The following is a 20,962-nucleotide window of genomic DNA, read 5'->3' on the forward strand; positions in this document are numbered from 1 at the left end:
ATACGTAGTCTACATGGTCAGCAGAATACTAAATAGGCAAATCACGCACAGAAAACTGAAAACTTCACATATAAAAGCCATAAAACATTTACCTGTGAGACAACATTCTTTAGCATCAAAAGAGTATCAGCAGTCAGTAAACCAAATTCTACCATTTTAGGAAGAACCTCATTAGCTTCAGTCAGGTCGTTAGGTTCAATAACTGTTTCTAAACAGTATACAAACAATTAGCATATAGAATTCAATAATTAAGTAATTAATAATTGTACAGAACACAATTATTAAAACAATTATATAAATTGTTTTCCATAACAAGTTAAAACTCCAATAAAGCAGACTGCCATTGTAATAATAAACTAGGCTTGATGCAAGCCACTTTCAAAACTGCTGCTGGTTTTAATGTTGCAGATTTTTTTGATGAAGTTTTAATTTTTCAAATTTCATGATTTTAGAGAAACTGAAAGTAATAGGCACATACAAAATACTTTGTAGCTTTAAACCACACATGCTGCTGCTCAGTGAGTGAATCCACATAAATGTATGCTGCGATCAGTGACTGGCACTAAGTTAGAGTTAACAGGTAGCTGATTGTTCCTGGAAACAGGCATGGAAATACTTGTTTGTTTCAGTTTAGAAGCCGTTTCCTGTGGGACTGGAACTAGATACTGAAGTCTGACCATGACCAGAAACAGCAGCTATTGTCACTGGCTTTATTATAAAAGTATGAACTATCAGAATAGAACCTCTCTTTCACATGCTGCTATTGTATATCAAAATTTGAGTCAGGTCTGGAGGTTTGATACCCCAGTTGTGCTTATTGCCACCTTATGGTCCAACTTTCACATACAGCTCCTCACTCTCAATGCACTTTGCACAGTTCTAGCAGTTATAGTAACTAAATCTCATTAGTTCCTCTGAGAGCAGCTTGAAAGCTTCATCCCTGTTGGCAAAATGTGGAAGATATGTAATTTTCCAAAAATTTAATATGAAAAGTGTTCTTGATTCCTGGCTCTACTCTACTCTAAGAGCATTCCTACCCAGTTAGGAATGGATAGGCACTAGCCTAAGTCCCAGTTGTTATCACTTTTCCTCAGTATGTCCCTCTTAAGGGACTGGAGAACAAGGTTTATGAGGAGGAGTTGAGGGAAAAGGGGTTCTTTAGTCTGAAGAAAAGGAGGCTGAGGGGAGACCTCACCGCTCTCTACAATTCCTGGAAAAGAAGTCGCAGCAAGGAGGTTGTCAGCCCCTTTTTCTCAGATCAAAAGTTATAGAACATGAGGAAATGATCTCAACTTGCTCCAGGGGAAGGCTAGATTTAACATTAGGAAGAATTCCTTCACAGAGGGAGAGGTCAAGGATTGGAATAGGCTGCCCAGGGAAGTGGTGGAGTCCCCATCCCTGGAAATATTTAAGAAATGTGTGTATGTGTTGCTAAGGGACAGTGATGGGACACAGCAGGTCAGGTTGTCAGTGGGACTTGATGATCTCAAAGGTCTTTTCCAACCTAAATGATTCTATAATTGATACAAAGTCTGGAAACATAGAGCCAGCAGTTATTCAGGACAAATACCTTTGGTGTCTCTCAAAAAATAGACACTAACATCTGACACAAATTCTTCAGGAATTTCATCAAGAGCCGCATACAAATACACTTTGTCAGCTTTCTGTTCTGTTAACTGAAGCAGGAAACATGAAGGAAGAATGACTGTTACTATTTGCTGCCAAGTTTCCTAACAGCAAGACAATGTTTGCCTTCTATGAGCAATGGAACAGAATCATTATTTTAACTACATTATCTTCACATTGCTGTCCAAGTAAACAGGTGACATATAAAAAAAAAAAAAAAAAAAGTTTAAAAAAATCACTCAGCTAACAGTAAAAAACATCAGCTTTGTAAACAATGTTAATTTCCAGACCAACAGGACTAAGAGCAACAGTGCTTGAAACATTAAAAAATGGACCACAGTTAAATGCCCCCCATAGAGCCTTTCTGAGAAAGTGCAAGCACCTACTCCTCTCCCACTGCATCTCAGTCATAAACTAAATTTAGTTATAAACACCAGACTCCATCCCAAGTGTCTAATTAGGCAAAAGCCTTGAGGTACAAAAGCCTTTTTTTCACTGTCCCTTACAGGATCCTCCCATGGTGTCTTTATCTAGCAATCATTCTAACTACAACTTTTCTGTTACAAGCAAACCTGGGAATAGCTAATGTGGTAGCTGAGTAACTCACTACCACATTTCCTCACTAAAAACATAGAGTTTTGCTAAGTAAATTACCTTTGTAATGTCAGTCAATTTCAGAGGCTGTGGTAGACACACCACAGGCCAACAGTTTCAATGAAAATTGTTGTTCTTGTAAAATGTTCTGTTCTGCTCTGAGTCCTTGGTCTGCATTGTACCTCCTTAATTAGCCCATCAGTTTTACTGAAATATTTGCATCAGAAAGCCAGCATCTTCATACCCCAAAAGAACAGAGTGAATACAACAGACTTACATGGGGTGTGTGTTCCACACTGTCAGCTGCAAGTCTTTGCTCTACTTCACTCAATTCAGACACACTAGAGAGAGCTGATACATGACCTGACACACTTTTATTGTCTGAGGGTTCCGGATCAGATGTCTTACTTTTCTGAGTCGTGTCTAAGAACAACACAAGAGAACTCACTTAAAGAACAGGTATTCCATGCACATAAGATGAATCCTTCCAATTTTCTTCTAAAATTAAGTAACTGAACTTTTTCTTCTCCCTACAGTACTGCCTTTCAACAATCAGACATCCATACATTTTCCCAAAGGAGAACACTCTTGCTGAAGGACTGAATCCAAACATGGAAGTGACCATGCTACATTCTACAGGGCTTTATCTACAATATCTTCATCAGCATTTTCCAACACAATTGACTTCTTAGTATAAAATAAATAGGTTAACAAATTTCAAGACGAAAGCATTTTGCAAAATGAACCTTCAAAAAAAATTTTGTGTGTGTGTGACTGATCTATGATGAGGAAAATGTCTGTGGCAATGCCACGCCCAAGAAGCAAAGGTGAAAACATTGTAACACAGAAACAACTACATGAATTCCAGGGCCATTCAAGAATTTCAAATGTTATTTTTCCTGTCTTTCAGATGTTGCGCCATGTCTCCTTCCCCTTTCAGCACAGGCTTCTAGACAGTTAAAAGGTGGAAGAAGCATAGCTGCATCCCCAACTGGAAAGATCGCACTATACATATGTGCTATAATTATTATGAAGCAATATTAATTCTCCCTGTCTTGATGCCTTTAAGCACCAACTTGTAGGTGCATCCACTGAGAGGTACAGAGTGGAAAGTTGCGTCACATCACTCCTTTAGTCTACTTATACATGCGTCAGACATGTAGGGACCTGAAGGAGGGAGAAACAGCTGGAGAGAGGGCAGCAGGAAGGGTTTGGGGACTAGGCAGTACCCAGGGGAGGGTCCCGCAGGCCGGGCTAGCAGGGCAGCCTCACCCGCTGCTTCCTCGGTCTCCTGGGGGCGCCGCTCGACCCGCAGCAGCAACACCCCCGCGGCTTTCTTCTCTTTATCATCCTCAGCACCGCGGCTGAAGAAGCGCAGCACGGTCCGCGCCCCCTCACCGCCGTGGCGGTTCAGCAGCTCCTCGAAAGGCGCCGGATCGCTCAGCCCCAGCGACGCGAGCGCTTGGTCCCGCAGCCACCGCACCCGCACGTCGTTCAGGCTCATGGCAGCGAGGCCCCGGGCGGCTGCCCGACGCCGAGCGGTAGCCGCGGTAACGGCCCGGGGAGGAGCGATGGCTGCGGCCCGCCCAGCGGCCGCCTCACGCGCCCTTCCCGCCCAACGGCCGCCTCACGCGCCCGGCCCCCTTCCCGCCCGATCGCGTTTACCTCAGCCCCTGCCGCCCGGCAGGCTCTGCGTGAGGCACGGCCAGGGCCCTAAGTGGCTACGTAGGGATGTAAGGGCCGGCTCCGAACAGCGTAAAGAGTGGTTTTTATTCGGAATTAGGATGAAATAAGTGCAAATTTTAACTGGCACGGTTATTAAACAATATGGCAATATTTCCCTTTCCACAGCTGTTAAGCATTATGGCAATATCCCCATTATTACACATGGAATAAATGACCCCTTTGCAGTCTCCCTACAGCCTCCCCCCATCCTGCTGGGTAAAAACAACTTTGATTCAGCGTTAGACAAACCAGGCTTGTGTCATGGGGTAGCCAAACAAGCACACCTGATTTTAAGACCCATTCTTCATTCTTGATAATAACCTTATTCATAGGAGTAGAAACTTTCCACATGATGATACCACGTTGCACAAAAATGTTTTAGACAGTGCAAGTTTTTTCTGAGGCTCTTACCCATAACAATCACTGCAGGTGCTTTACAGACCAGCAGGTATCACAAAATTCTTCATTACTGAGAAGTAAAAGGGGTGAAAGTTCAAGTTCCCACACCTAATCCTGCCTCCTGTACCATTAAATATGACTGTGGCTTCTGAAACATTAAAGTAGTAATTCAGGGCAGAACTCTGACCATAAAGTTAACATTTTTAGTGCAATTTTAAATACGGCCAAAGAAGAGCATGTCATGTTGCTATGTACATGTTTAAATTATGTTATCCTTCTGGAATAAATACTGAAAATAGATGTTGCTTCCGTTGCATTGCTAAATTGTTCCCAAAGTACATGAGCTTGCTTAAGTATATGATTATATGAGTAGTAATGAATGTTGAATAAGATTAAAATCTTTCAGATAACTTAGAAATAATTGGTCAATAAAATAAACAGCTTAAACAAAAAAATGCCTACACTGATTTTAGGACAAGCAGTAACACTTTTTTTTTTAAGAATAAAATTAATTTACAACATTAGTTTATCAAGAAAAATGTACAGTTTATATCTATACAAGATGCTCCAAGTTGTTATGTAGTTCTATGGGAGGTATATATTACAAAATTATTTGGCTGCATTATAAGGCAATCAGTGAAAAACACTGTCCTACTAGAACAATCCCAAACACTTCTGCTGACAGCAACCAAACTATGCCATATCATCTTTATTAAAATGTAAAGAAATGTGCTTAAAAGAGAAGGGCGTAAACTTGTATCCTCCACCAGTGTAGAATTTGTTCTGAAATTCCACCCTGAAACAAGATAAAAAACAGAATCTGGATATTAATCCAAAATGACTGATTGTCAAACAACAGAACTGTACAACACGAGAAACCAAATGAAACCAATCCTAATCCCATCACTTACACTTTCTGTACAGCTACTTAACTTTCCTATCACAGTCACAGGCAAATTTGATGTTTCTCAAGAGACTCAAACATACAGACATTCTGCTGTTATGGCTCATATCTCACTTCTGTCTTATTAATTAGTTTTTGAGTTGCTGTTAATTGTTTTGCCAGTCTACAGTATCATGATGACAATTCTTAGCAATGCAAATAGCTCTGTATCGTGTGTTTATATTCTGTCTGCTTTTTCTTACATTGTAAATTTTATCAAGTTTCAAACTAAGTCCCTGAATCCACTCTAAAATGTGGAACTCGTGATATTGAGACTAAAAAGGATGAAAATATTTAAGGGTTGGCAGTCCCACTTTAGCAAGTTTTACTCAGATATAATGTTCTGAGCCAAATAAATAAAACAGACCGGAGCCATTCGGTGATATAGCCAGATGGAAACTTAAAATGTTTATCAAAGTGACTAACATTCTATGGTATGAAAAGCTAAAATACTATAAATCAAATGTCCTCATTCATATTTCACATAATAAACTCAATGTGGTAGAGGTCAATATACACCATAATCAAATATAATATTTGAATGTACTGAAAGTATTCCTGAGGAATATTCACATTCAACTAACAAGCCATTTATTTGATGCAATTAGGTAAGATCTACTAATAACATTAGACTATTTAACTTTACACTTATTAAAAAGTCACATAATATTTTGAAACAAAAATTCCTCTAAAGAAGCCAGTATACACTGTAGTGAGGTAAGTATAAAATGGCGAGTTAAAACTTACCAGTGAAGTCGTATAGCATGGAGAAAAGCAGAAAGCCCCTCCATTACCAAAAGAATACTAACTGTTAGCACAGCAAAAAAGGCTAGAACGGGGACTAGCAGTAAGACACCATATGTTGTATCCACACGAAGACCCACTCTCATCACCATTTGCCAAAGAACTTCTGATAGTTCTGGAAAAAAAAAAATCATAATTCATGTTGATACTGCAGACATCCACCAAGTGAGCTACTCTACTTGACCTGTATTGTATCTTAACCAGGATTACAGGATCTGCTGAGCATGGAAACTACAACCAATTCTTTACACTACTCCATTTTTTTTTTTCCTTTTCCTTCAAGAAATACTTAAAGATACATGTCAGTTTCAAAATAAGGTCTACTGTAGGCAACATTTTGCACTATGATATTAAGACTTCAGCAAGTTTTAAATACCTTTCAAACTGGTCAATTAAGGGAAGGTAAAAAATGGTACTGTGGACACTGATATACTATTATGTAACATTGTACCCAGATAAATCAACTTCCACACAGCCAAGAACCATCAATGAAAAATGTTACTAGGTTTCAAACAGTAAGTTACAATTTTAGTTTTGGGGCTTTCCGTAGATGGTTATTAGTTTAAATAGTTTTTATTATTATTATTATAAAGTAAAATATAATTTCATAGTAGTATCACTTCAACAGGCCAGCCCCCCTCTACCTGGCATTAAAAATCAAAACAGATTTAAAATCAACCAAAAACCAACAAAAATACTTACGTGCATGAGCAAGACTTAATGCCCAGAGTCTCAGATACGAGGCTGTATTAGAAATACATCCGAGACAGTATTCAATGGTATGAATTGCTTGATTCATAAAAACATCTGCAAAATTAAACTAAAATATGAAAATACGTTTGTATTCATTTGAACAACATAGTACAGCATGAAAAAAACAAAAACATTCATCTGCAAATCTTATTATACAGAAAAATCCTTTAAGGGGTAATACACTGACTTCATATCAAATTTAAAAGTCCCTGGCACGTTTAAGAGCCTCATTACAGAATAACCACTACCACAAAAAATCAGATGCTATAATAAAAAAACAACTCTAGTCTGATTCAAATAAAGCCCTCTTCATGTTCTCCGCCACAGATAGATGTGATTTGCTGTACCACAATCCGAACATATCAACAAATAATGATAAAATAGCAACAAACAAAAATACATTAATTGCATTCATGCATCAAGGTATTTGAAAAGGCTCAGCTGATATTCTTAGAAACTTCCATGGACTCAGTACACAAACAATCTTCTTGATTTTCAACTTCTCATTTGCTTTCAAGGACACACTAATTAGAAATTAAGTAAGATAATTACCTCCTCTTCATCCCCTTCTCTGTGCCCACTGTCTGAATGACTGTTTCCTTCTTCCACATCATGAGATCGCAGCAGAGAAAGTTCTTCTTCACTCTCTTTTCGTATTAGCTTGTAGCCACTCTGCAAAATTGAAATGCATCATGTCTGTTTGCTAAGTGGACTCTCAGTGTCAAAGTTTGTTTAAAGTAGTTGCAAGAAGTAACATTCCCAAAGGCAAAAATGACCAGAGCGTAGAGGAACAAAGCATTATCATACATTACAGTTGAAAATGTGCTATGTTGCGTAGAAGCATCTAGTTATGGACATTATTCTGTATGCCATATTACTAGCTGAATTTTTCTATATTGAAGATATATCTAAATGTATCTCAATACTCACCCTGTACGTTCTAATGCCTCGTCTTCCACTGTGCAACCAATATAAATAAAGTGGTTTTCCAAAAAGCATTACAGGAACAGAAAGGAAAGCAATACTCAGTAAAAACCTCTGTAGACCAACCTGTTCATAAGTAGGAAAGAAAGAAAATGAGATCAGGTTCCAAAATCAAAATTAGTAAAAGCCTTCCCATTTTCCTTTAAAAAACTGTTTGAGCAAAATATGAGAAAAATACTACTGATTTCAGTGGGCATGTGCTCCAATTTGAAAATGCATGTACGTGCAAGTATTTACTTAATCAGGCCCTTAAATGGGGATACAGGCACCTGGCACGTTCAAGACTTGGTTCTAAGTTAATGCATGACTGATGCTCAGTGTACTAAGATATTTTTTTTATTTTTTTTAAGAGTACACAGGAAAGCATCAAAATCACAAGAATACTGCTCTGTTCTCTAGCTTCAACTATAAACTGGGAGATTTTGTTCTAGAAACATATTTTTACAAGTCACTACATAAAATCTTAAAACTAAAGAATGAAAAAATGGTACCATTTATTCATTTTCCCCTTAGTCTGACACATTCCCCTTCATAGGGGAACATGACTTGTAAAGCAGTTAACTGCACAGGGAACACAGGATCATCAGAAGCTTGCAAGCACAGTACTGACCTGCCCAGTATAAAAGACATCTGTTTCACCACCAGGAAACAGGAACATGTTAATAAATTCAATCAGAATGCTAGGAGCAGATGTAGAGTCCTCTGCAGAGTATGCTAACCACTTAAAGAAGATCATAAACACAAGGTAGCCAAAAATGCACATCATGAATAAAAGTTCAGGAAGAAAAACCAAATAAATATTGTACTTCTTCTTGAAATGCCTGAAAGATAAAAAAAGGAAAAAAAAAAGTTTTACCAAGGAAGGTCAGGGTAAGTATGGGGCCCAAACATGATTTTAATGAAACAGAACAGTGGTTGCACTTTTATGGAGAAGGATTAAAATTAGAATTAAAAAAAAAAAAAAAAAAAAGAATTTCTTCGTATTCAGTAAAATTTAACCAGGTATTTCAGTGGAAATCAAGACCATATGAAGCATGTACTTGCATTTAACAAAAAGTAAAATAAGACATCACATTTATCAGTCACTTCAGATTTTTTGGCATAATACTGACCCATTACCTCATTTATGTGAAAGGAAATCTCCCTGTTACTGTCTTACTATAATTTTTTTTTTAATTTTTTTTAAACACGATAATAGATCTTCACTTCTCTTGGCAGGTTAACTGTTATAATTCAAGACTTGACAAAAAGCATGTAATGATAATATTATCTTAACTTCTTGTACTTACAAGTGGTTAAATACCCCCAATACAACTCCAAACGTCATGTGAGCTACTCCAAAAATCACAGACATTTTCATTTTGAAAGAATTTAAAAAACTGAGACGGTTGCTTGCCAAATTCCAGATCTGAGGAAGAAACAAGACAAAACACACATTTCAGAACAATGTAATAACAGGAATAAAACAGTATTCTTCTTCTATTAGGACACCAGAATTCTACCTCAAAATGAAATCACAACTGAAGTCTGAGTTCTGTGAAAATAGTTAAATCTTTCTTTGATTCATAAATGAACAAACATTTTGAATGGAGAGAAAAAACATACTATGGGAAAAAAACTGTTTATCTTCCTAATATGCATACCAAAGTCTAATTTAAAGATGAGTAATCATCACAAAGGAGAATTTAAAAGAATAAAACTAACCGGATCGATTCCAAAGGGATAAGCTCCATTGTATACACCAGTAACATTTGGATCCAGCGTTAAAAATTGATTAGACTTCAGATCCTCAAGACTGCAGAGAAAGAAAATCACAATCAGATCTAACATGGTTTAAACACTGTGGCAATGTGTACCTTGCATTCTGCAGGACACTACTCCTGCTTTCCATAACTAAAGCATTCACCCAGATTCAGCCTGTAAAAGGATAAAGCAACTTCTAAGTACAAGGGATCCAGCTAGTAAAAATAACAACCAAAATCAAGGCTCTGAACCTGTGCTTAATTCACTGTCTTTGAAAGGAAAGTTTCTAGATTTTTTAATTCTGCATTCCCCTAGAATAAAGCTTCGTTGTAAAGGCTCCCAGTTTGCTTTTACATAAAATTCACTAACAACCACTCAAAGGACTGCATATTCAAATGTAAAAGGGAAAAATAAGGTTTCCACTATAAGTTCAAACTGTTTTTAATTAACAAATTACTTACTTTAATTAACAAATTACTTACAACCTTGTCACATTTGAACCAAAGTCAGTAGTTTTGACTCTACTTTAAGCCACATCCTGTTTTTGAAACGCAAGCTGTGAACATTTAAATACCAAAATGCCTTAACACCCTAAAATAATAAGCTTATCCCAGTTTATGTGATTCATCAGAACTACTTTTTCAGAGCCTGCTTTATTTTTTTTGCGCTATCAAGAAAGGCTGTGCATAGACTTATATTTGCTAGATAATTAACGTCATTGTACCTTTACAGTAGATACCCGTGCTTCTTGGCTAATTCCAGAACTGTATTCTGGGACAAGTTTCTCCAAAACTTGCCCTCTGTTTTCTATTTCTCTCAAAAACTTTGCTCTATTTTCATTAGTTACAACAGAACAGTTGTACACTTTTAACACTTTAAAAGAAAACTGCTGGCTATCAGTAAATAAACATCCTGAACTAATCTCAAGAAGACCACAAGAAGAGATGCTGAACACCCCTAAGGAGCTTTAGACACTGAATTAACCCAAGAAATATTGCCTCTAAAATTAATGCATGTGAGCTCTTACCACCGATAATTATGCTAGCTGCAGTTTTTAATACAAGTTCCTAGCTAGCATAGATAGCGTGAGGGTACTGCAATGAAATTTGGTCCAGGAGGAGACTGATTTTTATCTACATCTAATTATAAAAGTCTAGAAAATGATCTCGGTGACTGAGAACATGACAGCAAGATAACCCTGTAAAGTAGTATTGGTAAGAGATTAACCTGACAGACCGACTGAATTATACATACTCCAATTCCAACAGCAGTTTTGGAAGAAATTGTGTTCTCTGTGGATTTTCCAATTTAAGCAAGCAATTTTATTTTGTTTCTAAATAACTACTACTGCTTTTTTTTTTTTTATTTTAAGAGTAGACGAAACTTTAGAAGAAACTTAGTGCTTAGCTCACTAGCATTTGATAGTTTAACTAGATTTTGCTAGATTTCATTATGACTCTCAGTAAAAGGACAGCTAAAGGGCCAAAGGGTTAAACTGTTACAGGAAGTAGATTTGCTTTAATGATATAGCAAACGGAGGTATGCTACTCACCGCCAAACCTTCTGCTCAAACATTGCTGAAACATTCCATCCGGAACCAAATATATTCAACGACTTTGAAAAACAATCATTATAAATCAGTCCAGTGTATACAGAAAACAAACCCATCAATAAAATGACGTATCGGCCTTCAAATAACATTTTCATTATCTGTAAGTATTTCAAAAAAAAAAAAGAAAAAAGAAAACATTATTCATCATCTGCTATGTGAATTAATTGCTATCTACACGTTTCTAAAAGAAACATTTTTCGCCTCACAAAACTTCTAAAAAACTAAAAATTCTTGCAAATAATCTATAAGTAGTATGAAGAAACCCAAGATCAATCAAAATGGAACAAACACCTTTTCTTTAAGCATGCAAATAAGCAATTTGCAAATACCAGTCACTAAATTACTGAGGTTCAGATCTCCACATTTGCAACTTTATGCCAAGTGATTTATATGCAAAGGCTGCATTAGGACATCGAGCTAGCAGCAAGTACATTCAGAAAGACAACTTCGGTTTAAGGTGAATGCAGAGATTTGAATTCCCCGTGCAAGCTCCCATGACACAAACTGAGACTTTTCCCACTGGTATCCTTATACTAACTGAATAGCCTTCGTAAGCCACGTTTCTTCCCCTGGACTGTTTTTCAAGAAGTGAAGTTAATCTTAATTAAATATAATTCTAACAAGAGATGCAAGTGTTCCTGCTTTCCAAGTTTATGTCATTAAAAGATGAGATAAAATTAAGTGTTATTAATTTCAAACTACAGCTCATTTTCAGAAACAATAAAAGAAGGTGGAATTTGAAAAGCCATTTTCTCCTCAGGTTAGTCACTGTAATCCCATTCCGTAAAATTGATGCATTGCTAAGCCCCCTCTCTCAAATAAAAGTTTGTTAAAATTAATCTTAACAACCATTATTAATCTTAACAAGCATTAATCTTGAGAAATATGGTAATTTTAAACATGTAAAATTCTAAAACAAAGAAAAAACACATGCACTAAAAATATTACTTTTGAGAAACACAGTAACTATCCAATTGAAACTATCTTGCTGGTGGAGGTTAAGTTATTTATAATTTTCGTTACCTCATCCTGTGATCTTTGTAACCTAGGATGGTTTTCATACAGTATTGTCAGGAGTGCAAAGATGAACATCAGCAGACCATGCCCAAAGTCTCCAAACATAACGGCAAACAAGAAGGGAAAAGTGATGATGGTGTAAAGAGCTGAAATGGCAACATAACAGATTTCAGGCATGTAGCACAATAGATGATGGTGGTATCTGAACTACGTGTAAGCAATTGAAGTATTTTTAACCTCTCGATTTGTTCAGCTTTAAGTTTGAAAGACATTTCACCCCATGCTAACAGACATCTCACCCACTCTATAAACTTAACTCAGTTTAAAGCTTGCTTATCTAAATATACCCTTTGTAGTGACAACTCCACAGATGAGCTTCAGCTCACAATTCTATCATATATGAGAAAATATATAAGAGAAAATAGTTATTTTCCACAGTTACTTTGACTCTGTAGTATAACTTACATTCTCCTGCAGAGTGTGACATGATACTCTCACACTCAAGATAGCTACAAAAATACATAAGGATATTAAACTAACTGGGCCATACAACAAGCAGGATTTTTTTTTCAAGTGATGAGCTTGCACACTTGAGCAAGAACAGTAGCCATTACCAAGTTTTCTTCTTTTCCCTAAATATTTTTCTTATCCAAGGTAAGGTTTATAAACAATATACAATCATTACTGCTGTTTTAATGCTGAAATAATGCACTAAAATTAAATCCCATCTTACTGCTTGGAACCCCATTTGTACTTTTGATGAGCTACTGAGGTTTTAAAACAGCTACTAATAATCAGTATGGTTGTCACTGTTTTGCCACTACTGGTGTCTGGTTGAGCAAGGTATTTAAACACACAGCCTTACAAAACAAGCAATAACGGCAGCACAGCTCACAGTTCAGATTCTGGAGGACCAACCTGGATTAACTTCTCCATAGTTTCCAACTCCATAAGCATCAACAATATTTTGGAACCCTGAGGTGAATTTATTGGTACGTATCAGAGTTGGAGGGGGTTGTGTTGTTGGGATGGTATTCATGAATGAAGAAATTGTGGCTCCACTCTTCCTCTAATTACAAACAGAAAGAGATGATACATTTATATGAAAACTCAGTTGACAATTTAGTCAAAGTGAAAATATTTTCTCTATCAACAGTTTCACTAATCTTGAAACATGTCTGAAGTAACCCTCGAACTTAATATTTATTCCTTTGTGCCTTTAAAAAAATAAAAATTACACTCTGTTCCTCTAAAAACACTAACATACAGTGTTCTAATCCTTACTTTATGTGAAATGCCAAATTTTAATAATTTTCTTATACAAAACACTAAAAAAGGCTCTGTCCCTAAAGGAATTGTTTAATATGAGTACACAGAGACCAAGACCTGCCTGTGACTGATTTTCACCCTATTTTACATTATTTTTTTCTTTCCTTATGTGTATAGTTAGTTGAAGACAGAAATTCTAATATCTGTGAGCATTCAACTGACTTACCGAACCTTCCTCCAACGCATGGCGCAAGTTTTGCAGATCAGCCACTGGACACCAAACCTCAGCAATTAAACATTTATTTGTGACATCAAAACTGCACAAGTTGAGTACATGATAAATGGCTTTCATCTTCTTTACTTGGATAACCCATGTATAGATGGATTCAGATGCTTTACACAAAACTTGGCGTAAGTAATCCTCAGTTTTTTGCAGCACCTTTGTCCAAGAAGAAAAACAAAAAACTTTCATTGAAAATGTAGGAACATTTATGTTAACCACAGTAAAGCACCAAGTACTTGTTCAGTGATAAACCATATTTGTAGGAGGCCACAATAAGCACTGCCTTCTGTTTTAGGCAGTAGAATTACCCTGAAGTATAATAAATACTTGCAACACAAGACCATGGACACTACATAGGGTCAAGTTCAGATCCATAGCTGCAAACATTTTAGAAACATATTAATGTATTTAATACTATGATACATTAAGTGATTTCCTATAGTGCGTTAACTACAGCAAAGGGAATATACTATTAGAATTTACTCACAGTACGAAGATCCTGAATACGAACGTTTAGTCCTTCTACAACTGCTGTGCGCTCATCCATGGTATTTGGATAGGGATACACATGACAGTGATAGCTACAGAAACACAGAAGTCTGTACTAAATAACCAACCTAAAGCAAAATAACAGCCAACCCCAGGCCCTAGTCAAATCTGCGTGTTATACATGCTGCCTAATAACCACAGACCAGATTCAACTGACAGTCACTGTTTTGCCAATACTTAATAAGGATTGCAGATAAAATGACCCATACATTTATTTGTATATGAGATAATTATAAAGCTAGATGCAACTGAGGGGCTAGGAAAAAAACAGATTTAACTTCAAAACCTTGCATGAAATCAACATTTCCAAGGAAGGGAAGGAGGGGGAGAAACAAAGAAAAAAACAATCCAGACATAAAGAAATTATATATATTATTTATATATATATAAAATTTACTTCTTACCAGTCACAAATCTTCTTAACTTTCTGGCCAATTTGTTCACCCCAATAGGACACTAAAAACACAAACCATTTTGTGGTTTCACCCTGAAAAAAAAAGGTTAAGTTGATGAAGTTTCTTTTTTAACCGACAACTCTCCTGTGCTGTACTTATTCAAATTTGTTATTTTACTATATAATTAGAAAAGTGTTAGTAGCATTAACATTTCACCATTTTAGGTAAGAACAAAAAACAAAAATTCAAGTGTACCAATATTTCAAGTTTTTTTTTTTTTTAGTAACATAAGCCTTGAAAAAAATTAAGTGTTACAAATTAGATGCAAAGCAAAATTTAAATATTAGACAGCCATAGCTGCTAATTTACAAAGTGAATTTGTAAGTTTAGAGAAAAATCTTCATAGAAGGCTGACTATATTCCAGACTTTTTTCCTTAACTACTGAATGAATGAACAAATAAAAGGGTTATTAAAAGGTAATGGCCTATATAGACCTGGTTAATAAATATCCAAGCAGGCATCTATGCCACGCATTTTGATCAAGGTAGCCAAACAAAGACACAACTATTCCACAGTAAAGTTCTGCAATAAAGGACAAGACATATGACGAGCAGCCAAGGTCACTTGGTTTGTTCAGCTGGAAGGACAGAAGGCTGACGGGAGGCCTCAAGGCGCTGAGCTCTGTTCTCTGGGGACAGCGACAGGACCCAAGGGAATGGCATGGAGCTGGGACAGGGGAAGGTCAGGCTGGGTGTTAGGGAAAGGTTCTGCACCCTAGGTGCAGACCCCAGGTCGGGCACTGGGACAGGCTCCCACTCACAGCCTGATGCAGTCACAGCATCAAGCCTGCTGGAGTTGGAGAAGTGTTTGGACAACACTTTCAGACATGTGTTTTAATTTTTAGGTAGTGTTGTGTGGAGCCCAGAGTTGGACTCCATCATCCTTGTGGGTCCTTTCTAACTTGGGATATTCTGTACTCATCAAGCTGAGCCATGAAAAATTAATTGCTATTCTTAGAGTTACGATGGAATTGAGACCTCTAATTTTGAAGTCTTGGAAGTAATAATACTTGAAAATTATTTTCTCTCTAAAGGCTCTAGGACATCATTTATATTCACTGCAGACCTGAGCAGCAATTCTTTCACATCATACAAAGAGAACAAACAAAAACCAATAGTTACAATGTTTACTCACTGTATCTGGATCTTCCAGACATTCATCCAACTCTGCATACGTAAGAATAGTATAACCTTTACAGACTCTCCACAGCATTTTTTCAAACGCTTCAACTTTTGCTCGATGAACTAACCCAGATATAAATCTATGGGGGAAAAAAAAAAAAAAAAAACACATTTGAAAAATAAGATCCACGAGTTAAAATCTCAGAGCACATCATCACTCAGATCAGTCACAAGAATTTAATATCTGTCAACTCTAGAGAAGGAAGCACTACCTTATATAGGAACTAACCAATATATAAAATAAAGATACAATTTCTATTTGGAAAACAGATGGATTATAGGTCTGAACAAACAACTAGAATATTTAATGCAATTTCTTTCTGCAGTAGTAAGGTTCTTAATTTTTTATTCAGTAAGGTACTCTAATAATTACATTGCAGGAAGCTGTGTCCATATATCATTTTAAAGGCAAGTAGGCAATACCATTAATAATGTTACATTTACAACTGACTCAAACAGCTCATTGAAACACTGTGTGTTTATCCTGGAAAAACAGTTTGTACAGTAGAAGATGCTTTAAACACACACAAAAGCTTTATGACAGTATTCTTGGTGCAGACCTACTTATCCCTTTAAAGAATCCAGTTTTGTTTCAGAAATGCATTTGGGATACTCAGTCTAAAATGGTTTGGCTCATCTTAAATCACTGGAGTCACACAACATCCCATCCTGAGAAACCAGCCTGTTATTTGCAGCGGCTCATCCAGCAGTTTTGAAACAGCACACCACGACAAGCTGGCATACCTCAGCTGAACCATACCTACCCAAGCTTGGCACCCAGTCTATGCATGCAGTTGTAATCCACAAATGGCTCGTTTTCCACAGATGGAAATTCTTCATAATTCATGTGTAAATGGGATTCATACTATGAAATAAAAGAAAGATAATTCACAGCATTCAGAAAAAAATATTTTAGTTCATTTATTATTCTATAGAAGAAAAGCTAATTAAGTAAATTCTTTCAGTAAAACTACAAAAGCATTTCCTGCGTTCAATTCAGATAACAATGATATCTTGGGATCTCATGTGAGTCACTCAGCGATTATAGTCACTGTTGCAAAGGTTACGTGATAAATTTCTCAGCACAATTTACACATCAAAATAACACGAATATGACTTCATCATCTGCTGGCATCAGCAGTAACGTTCAGATGAATCAGAGAAATCACAGAGCTCCCAAGTTTCAGGGCTGCGTTTTGCTGTGGATATGCCTAATGCCTGTACATACAAGCACAATTAGTTGTGAGCCAGGTTCTCTAGGTACCAAGCAAACAAATAATGTAAGGTGGTGTAAAACCCAACAGGAAGTCGTGCACTTAACTACAAGCACTAACAGCACGCAACAGAACCATCACATGACACACAATTACAGTCAACCACCACAAGTAGTACCTCTGCTGTTCTCCTGACAAACGTTTGTGTGACATCCAACATGCACGTGTATTCTGTCAGTTCAAGCAGATTTTTCCTCAACTTTTCTTTGTTTTTATTTACTTCCCTCAATTCTGTTTCCAGTTTCTGCAGCTGTTCCTGTTACATGAAATAAAAGTGATACAGAATCAGTTACACCATTTCGGAAACCAGGGGAGGATGAATTTTAAGCAAGTTAATTTGGCTTAAAAATAGGAACTTCTCAATTTCTTAGTTAACTTAAGCTCCATAGATTTTCTTCCTCAGCCTGCCAAAGATCGCTTTGTATCAAGTATACTTGATCCTCCACTAGCATCCATTAAGTCTGTTGTTACGACTCTAATCTGTGTTTGAGCTAAGTAAGGCAGACTTGGAATTAGAACTAGGAATGAGTCAGCTACCTATTCTACCGATAGAATTAGAGCAGAACAGAATGCTATTCAAAATTGTAAGCACTCACAGGAAAGAGCACCGTGTTTCATTACACAACCAACATGGGAAAACAGAGTCTTGGGCATATAAAATTCCCACACACCCTGGAAAACATGGATGTTTATGTATTTTTTTATTACTTTAAAAATTTGTTTATCTGTGTTTTTATATATTTATTTTTGTTTATTTATTTTATTTTAATTTATATTTTAAACTGAGAACAGTTCGGGCATCTGGAGTGTAAAAAAAATTACCTGGATTTCTAAAAAAAATTACCTGGATTTCTAAAATGTGTTTCAGCAAGGGCGCAGGAGGAGCAACATCTCCTTCAGGAAGAGGAATATCCGCCTTTTTAATTTCTTGTACTAAATACCCTGGAGAAAAAAAAACAAATCGGAAATGAAACTGAAAACTGCACAGTTGATCTTCAGCTGTTATTGAGGGCACTGATCACACTGCAGCATCAGGCCCTACTTATTTTATTAATTTATTTTGGCAACAATACACAAAGAGTCTTCAAGAAGAACACAAAGGAAGGATAAAGATTAGTGCTCCATGGAGAAAAAGAGCGACTTATGAAGTGCTAGCAATATAGAACAGAGAGCATTGCTCCCTTGGGCATTTGCAGAAGTAAACTATCTTCAGGGACCACAGACCAAAACTTTCCAAGCACAAGCACTTTTTAAGAAGCTTTTGACTCTTCATAATACGCTACTTTCTGCTCCTAATGCCATCTGCCAAAAACTGATGCCCTGCTCTACATCCCATGTTTGGAATAAAAGGTGTTCAAACAAGGAGGCTTAAGAAACCCTGACAACGCCTGCAGCTCATGCTGGGCAGTGAGATTGCCACGATAGCTACTGGGATATTTGGCATGACCAGCACGTGGCTCTAATAAGAGATTCCAATAAAAGAATCTTTCAACAGCAGCTTTTCCTCTGGGTATGTTGAAGTAATCAGCATCCTGGCTGTAATGCTCTTCATGTTCTTTCTCTATTCCTTGACTATCATGTGAAAACAATTATTAGTAACTTAAAATGTTTTGGAGAGTGCTTGGAAGTTCAACAGCACTAAGTTGCATTACATGAGAAATTTGGTTTTTCTTTTAAGTCAAGGGAATATCTAGAGTAACATTTCCATTTTCCAAGCAGCTCTGAGGCTGTAGAGTCTCTACCTGTACATGTATTGGAAACCTCACTGAACACAGCCCTGGAAAATGGGCTCTAGCTTACTCTGCTAGAGCAGAAGGTGAGACTAGGTGATCTCAAGAGGTCCCTTCCAACCTTAACAAACCTGTGACACACTCAAAGCTGACACAGCGTATGAATGCAGATTAAGGAACATACTTGTATGTTCTGACCCAATTCAGCATTGCAGTCAAACAAGCCAGCTCCAGCTGCGAATAGCTGCAGACACTCTACGTACTTGAGTTCATGCATTTTATTTCTTCACAGATAGGAAAAATTTATAAAAGATTCCAAAGCATTAGAATAGTGCAACACTAGGAAAAACAAGAAAAGCTCTAGCGGAAACCTCCACTATATATCCTCTGGCAAAGTGAACTTTAATAAAGCCACAGATGCGATGAAAATAGGTATGAAAATAAAGCTCACCAAGTATTCTTTCCATTTCTTCACATTTCTTTACTTCATTCACAAATTTTCTCTGAAATACACTTACATTTGGGTTGAGCTGAAGAAGGATAAAATGCTTATTAGGTGATGAAACAAAAAAACACCCCTAAAAAACAGAGCTGTTTCTCTGACTCCATGGAGCCGGTTTTGCATGTATCGTATATGCAAAACTTTATGCTTTCTACAAGCCTTCTCTTTCTACAAATTGCTTTTCAGCTAGGAAGCTATTTAAAAAAAAAAAAAAAAAAAAAAAAGCAGAAGTCTTGAAATAGCAAGGTTTTAGTAAAACAGAATGATTTGAGTAAGAAGAACGAAAAACACTGATAACAAACTAACTCAAGTCTATTGGAGAAACCACCCCCATATTATTCCTACCATTTTAAATTACTGTTTAAAGACTTCAAATTAATAAACATGAACCTATCAATAAACATTTTTTGCTATGCATTTCTATAAAATCTATTTGAAATGTTGAACTTTGACCAGATCTTTTTCCACACTTTCCCATGAACGTGCATTGTCTCTGGCTACACGTACAACTTTAAAATCAGGACTACCTGAAATGGCATCAATGGCCTTTAAACACAAAACTCAAGTAATAATTCTTACAGGATCCTTCTACCCATTCTATTTGGTAATTAGCTGTTATGTAAGTTTTCCTTACTAAGATTTTGTAACCTACGTTTATGAAGAATACCTGAGAGAAATTCCAAAGTCTCAGTCAGCAAGCAAAGATCATATAATTACAATGAGACTATGCAGAAACAAAGTTAATTATTGCCCAACCCATCTTCTATTAGCAAGGCACTTGCTTTCCTTCAAGGTGAACTGCTGCTTTGGGAGCAAATGCATTTTACAGAGCAGCAGCGTGCGATGGTGAAGGAATGAGCTGACAGAACTGCAATGTTTCCATCGGTCTGTCAGTGGGGTGGCTGCACCTCCTGGCTAAGCACCTACAGACCGAAATCAGGGTGGCTTCAGGTGCATAACAGCCTGTCGGCAGGATGCTCCACCACCCCCAGAGCTTACAATACCCCTGTGAGGGGTGGGCTCGGGCCCTCCCCGCTGCCTCAAGAAGGCCGCGGCCTTCCCATCGCCCTCTTTTTCCCCCCCACACGGACCCTGCGCCCAGCCGGGGGTCCCCGGGGGCTGTTTCCAGCGCCCGCTACTCACGTCTCGGAACTCGGCCAGGCCGCGCTCGCCCACCTCGCTGAGGCACTCGTAGGCCGAGCCGCTCTGCAGGAAGAGCTGCGCCAGGCACAGCGGCTCCCCGCGGAACAGCGAGCCCATGGCGGGGCCCGGCACAGGCAACGGGCTCCAGGGGAAAGGACCCGAGGGGAAAATGAGGGGGGGGGGAGAGCTCAGCGGGGCCCGGCTCTGCCCCGCGCTGCCGCGGCCATCGCGGCCCGGCCCTGCCCGGCTGCTTCCGGGGGCAGGGCCCCGAGGGGGCCGAGCGGGGAAAGGCGGAGCCGGGGGGGGGGGTCAAGGGGGTCCACGTGGAAGGAGGGGAAAGGAGAAAATAAAGGGCTGGGAGGGGTAAAGGGGATC

General features: G+C 37.8%; 2 protein-coding genes across 3 annotated transcripts in view; both read right to left on the minus strand.

Annotated features, from left to right (window-relative positions):
* The window catches only part of DNAH10 (dynein axonemal heavy chain 10), a gene marked incomplete at its 5' end in the record, with an annotated part of 56,748 nt that extends 53,024 nt beyond the window's left edge, over window positions 1–3,724 (minus strand). Inside the window, 4 exons of the mRNA XM_084539243.1 lie at window positions 93–208; window positions 1,571–1,676; window positions 2,498–2,643; window positions 3,493–3,724. Coding sequence (XP_084395369.1) covers window positions 93–208; window positions 1,571–1,676; window positions 2,498–2,643; window positions 3,493–3,724 — 600 coding nt within the window. The remainder of the gene's footprint in view (window positions 1–92; window positions 209–1,570; window positions 1,677–2,497; window positions 2,644–3,492) is intronic.
* A 247-nt stretch (window positions 3,725–3,971) lies between these two features.
* On the minus strand, window positions 3,972–20,832 carry ATP6V0A2 (ATPase H+ transporting V0 subunit a2). Of its 2 annotated transcripts, none has more exons than XM_084539325.1 (20): window positions 20,588–20,831; window positions 19,394–19,472; window positions 18,057–18,154; window positions 17,331–17,468; window positions 16,703–16,803; window positions 15,892–16,018; window positions 14,706–14,788; window positions 14,240–14,333; window positions 13,696–13,908; window positions 13,119–13,269; window positions 12,207–12,346; window positions 11,124–11,281; window positions 9,533–9,623; window positions 9,118–9,236; window positions 8,439–8,649; window positions 7,775–7,894; window positions 7,397–7,516; window positions 6,794–6,911; window positions 6,035–6,206; window positions 3,972–5,140 (listed from the first exon to the last, which is right to left on the minus strand). In XM_084539325.1, the coding sequence occupies exons 1-20, from the start codon at window positions 20,702–20,704 to the stop codon at window positions 5,038–5,040; spliced, it is 2,553 nt and encodes an 850-aa protein (XP_084395451.1). In that variant the 5' UTR covers window positions 20,705–20,831; the 3' UTR covers window positions 3,972–5,037. The 2 variants fall into 2 exon arrangements, 1 of the variants encoding a protein (XP_084395451.1); XR_014698831.1 differs by having other exon boundaries at window positions 5,039–5,140; window positions 6,794–6,898; window positions 20,588–20,832.
* Window positions 20,833–20,962: the final 130 nt, after the last annotated feature.

This window comes from Aythya ferina (genome assembly GCF_964211825.1).
Source record: "Aythya ferina genome assembly, chromosome: 17".
Classification (NCBI taxonomy): domain Eukaryota; kingdom Metazoa; phylum Chordata; class Aves; order Anseriformes; family Anatidae; genus Aythya; species Aythya ferina.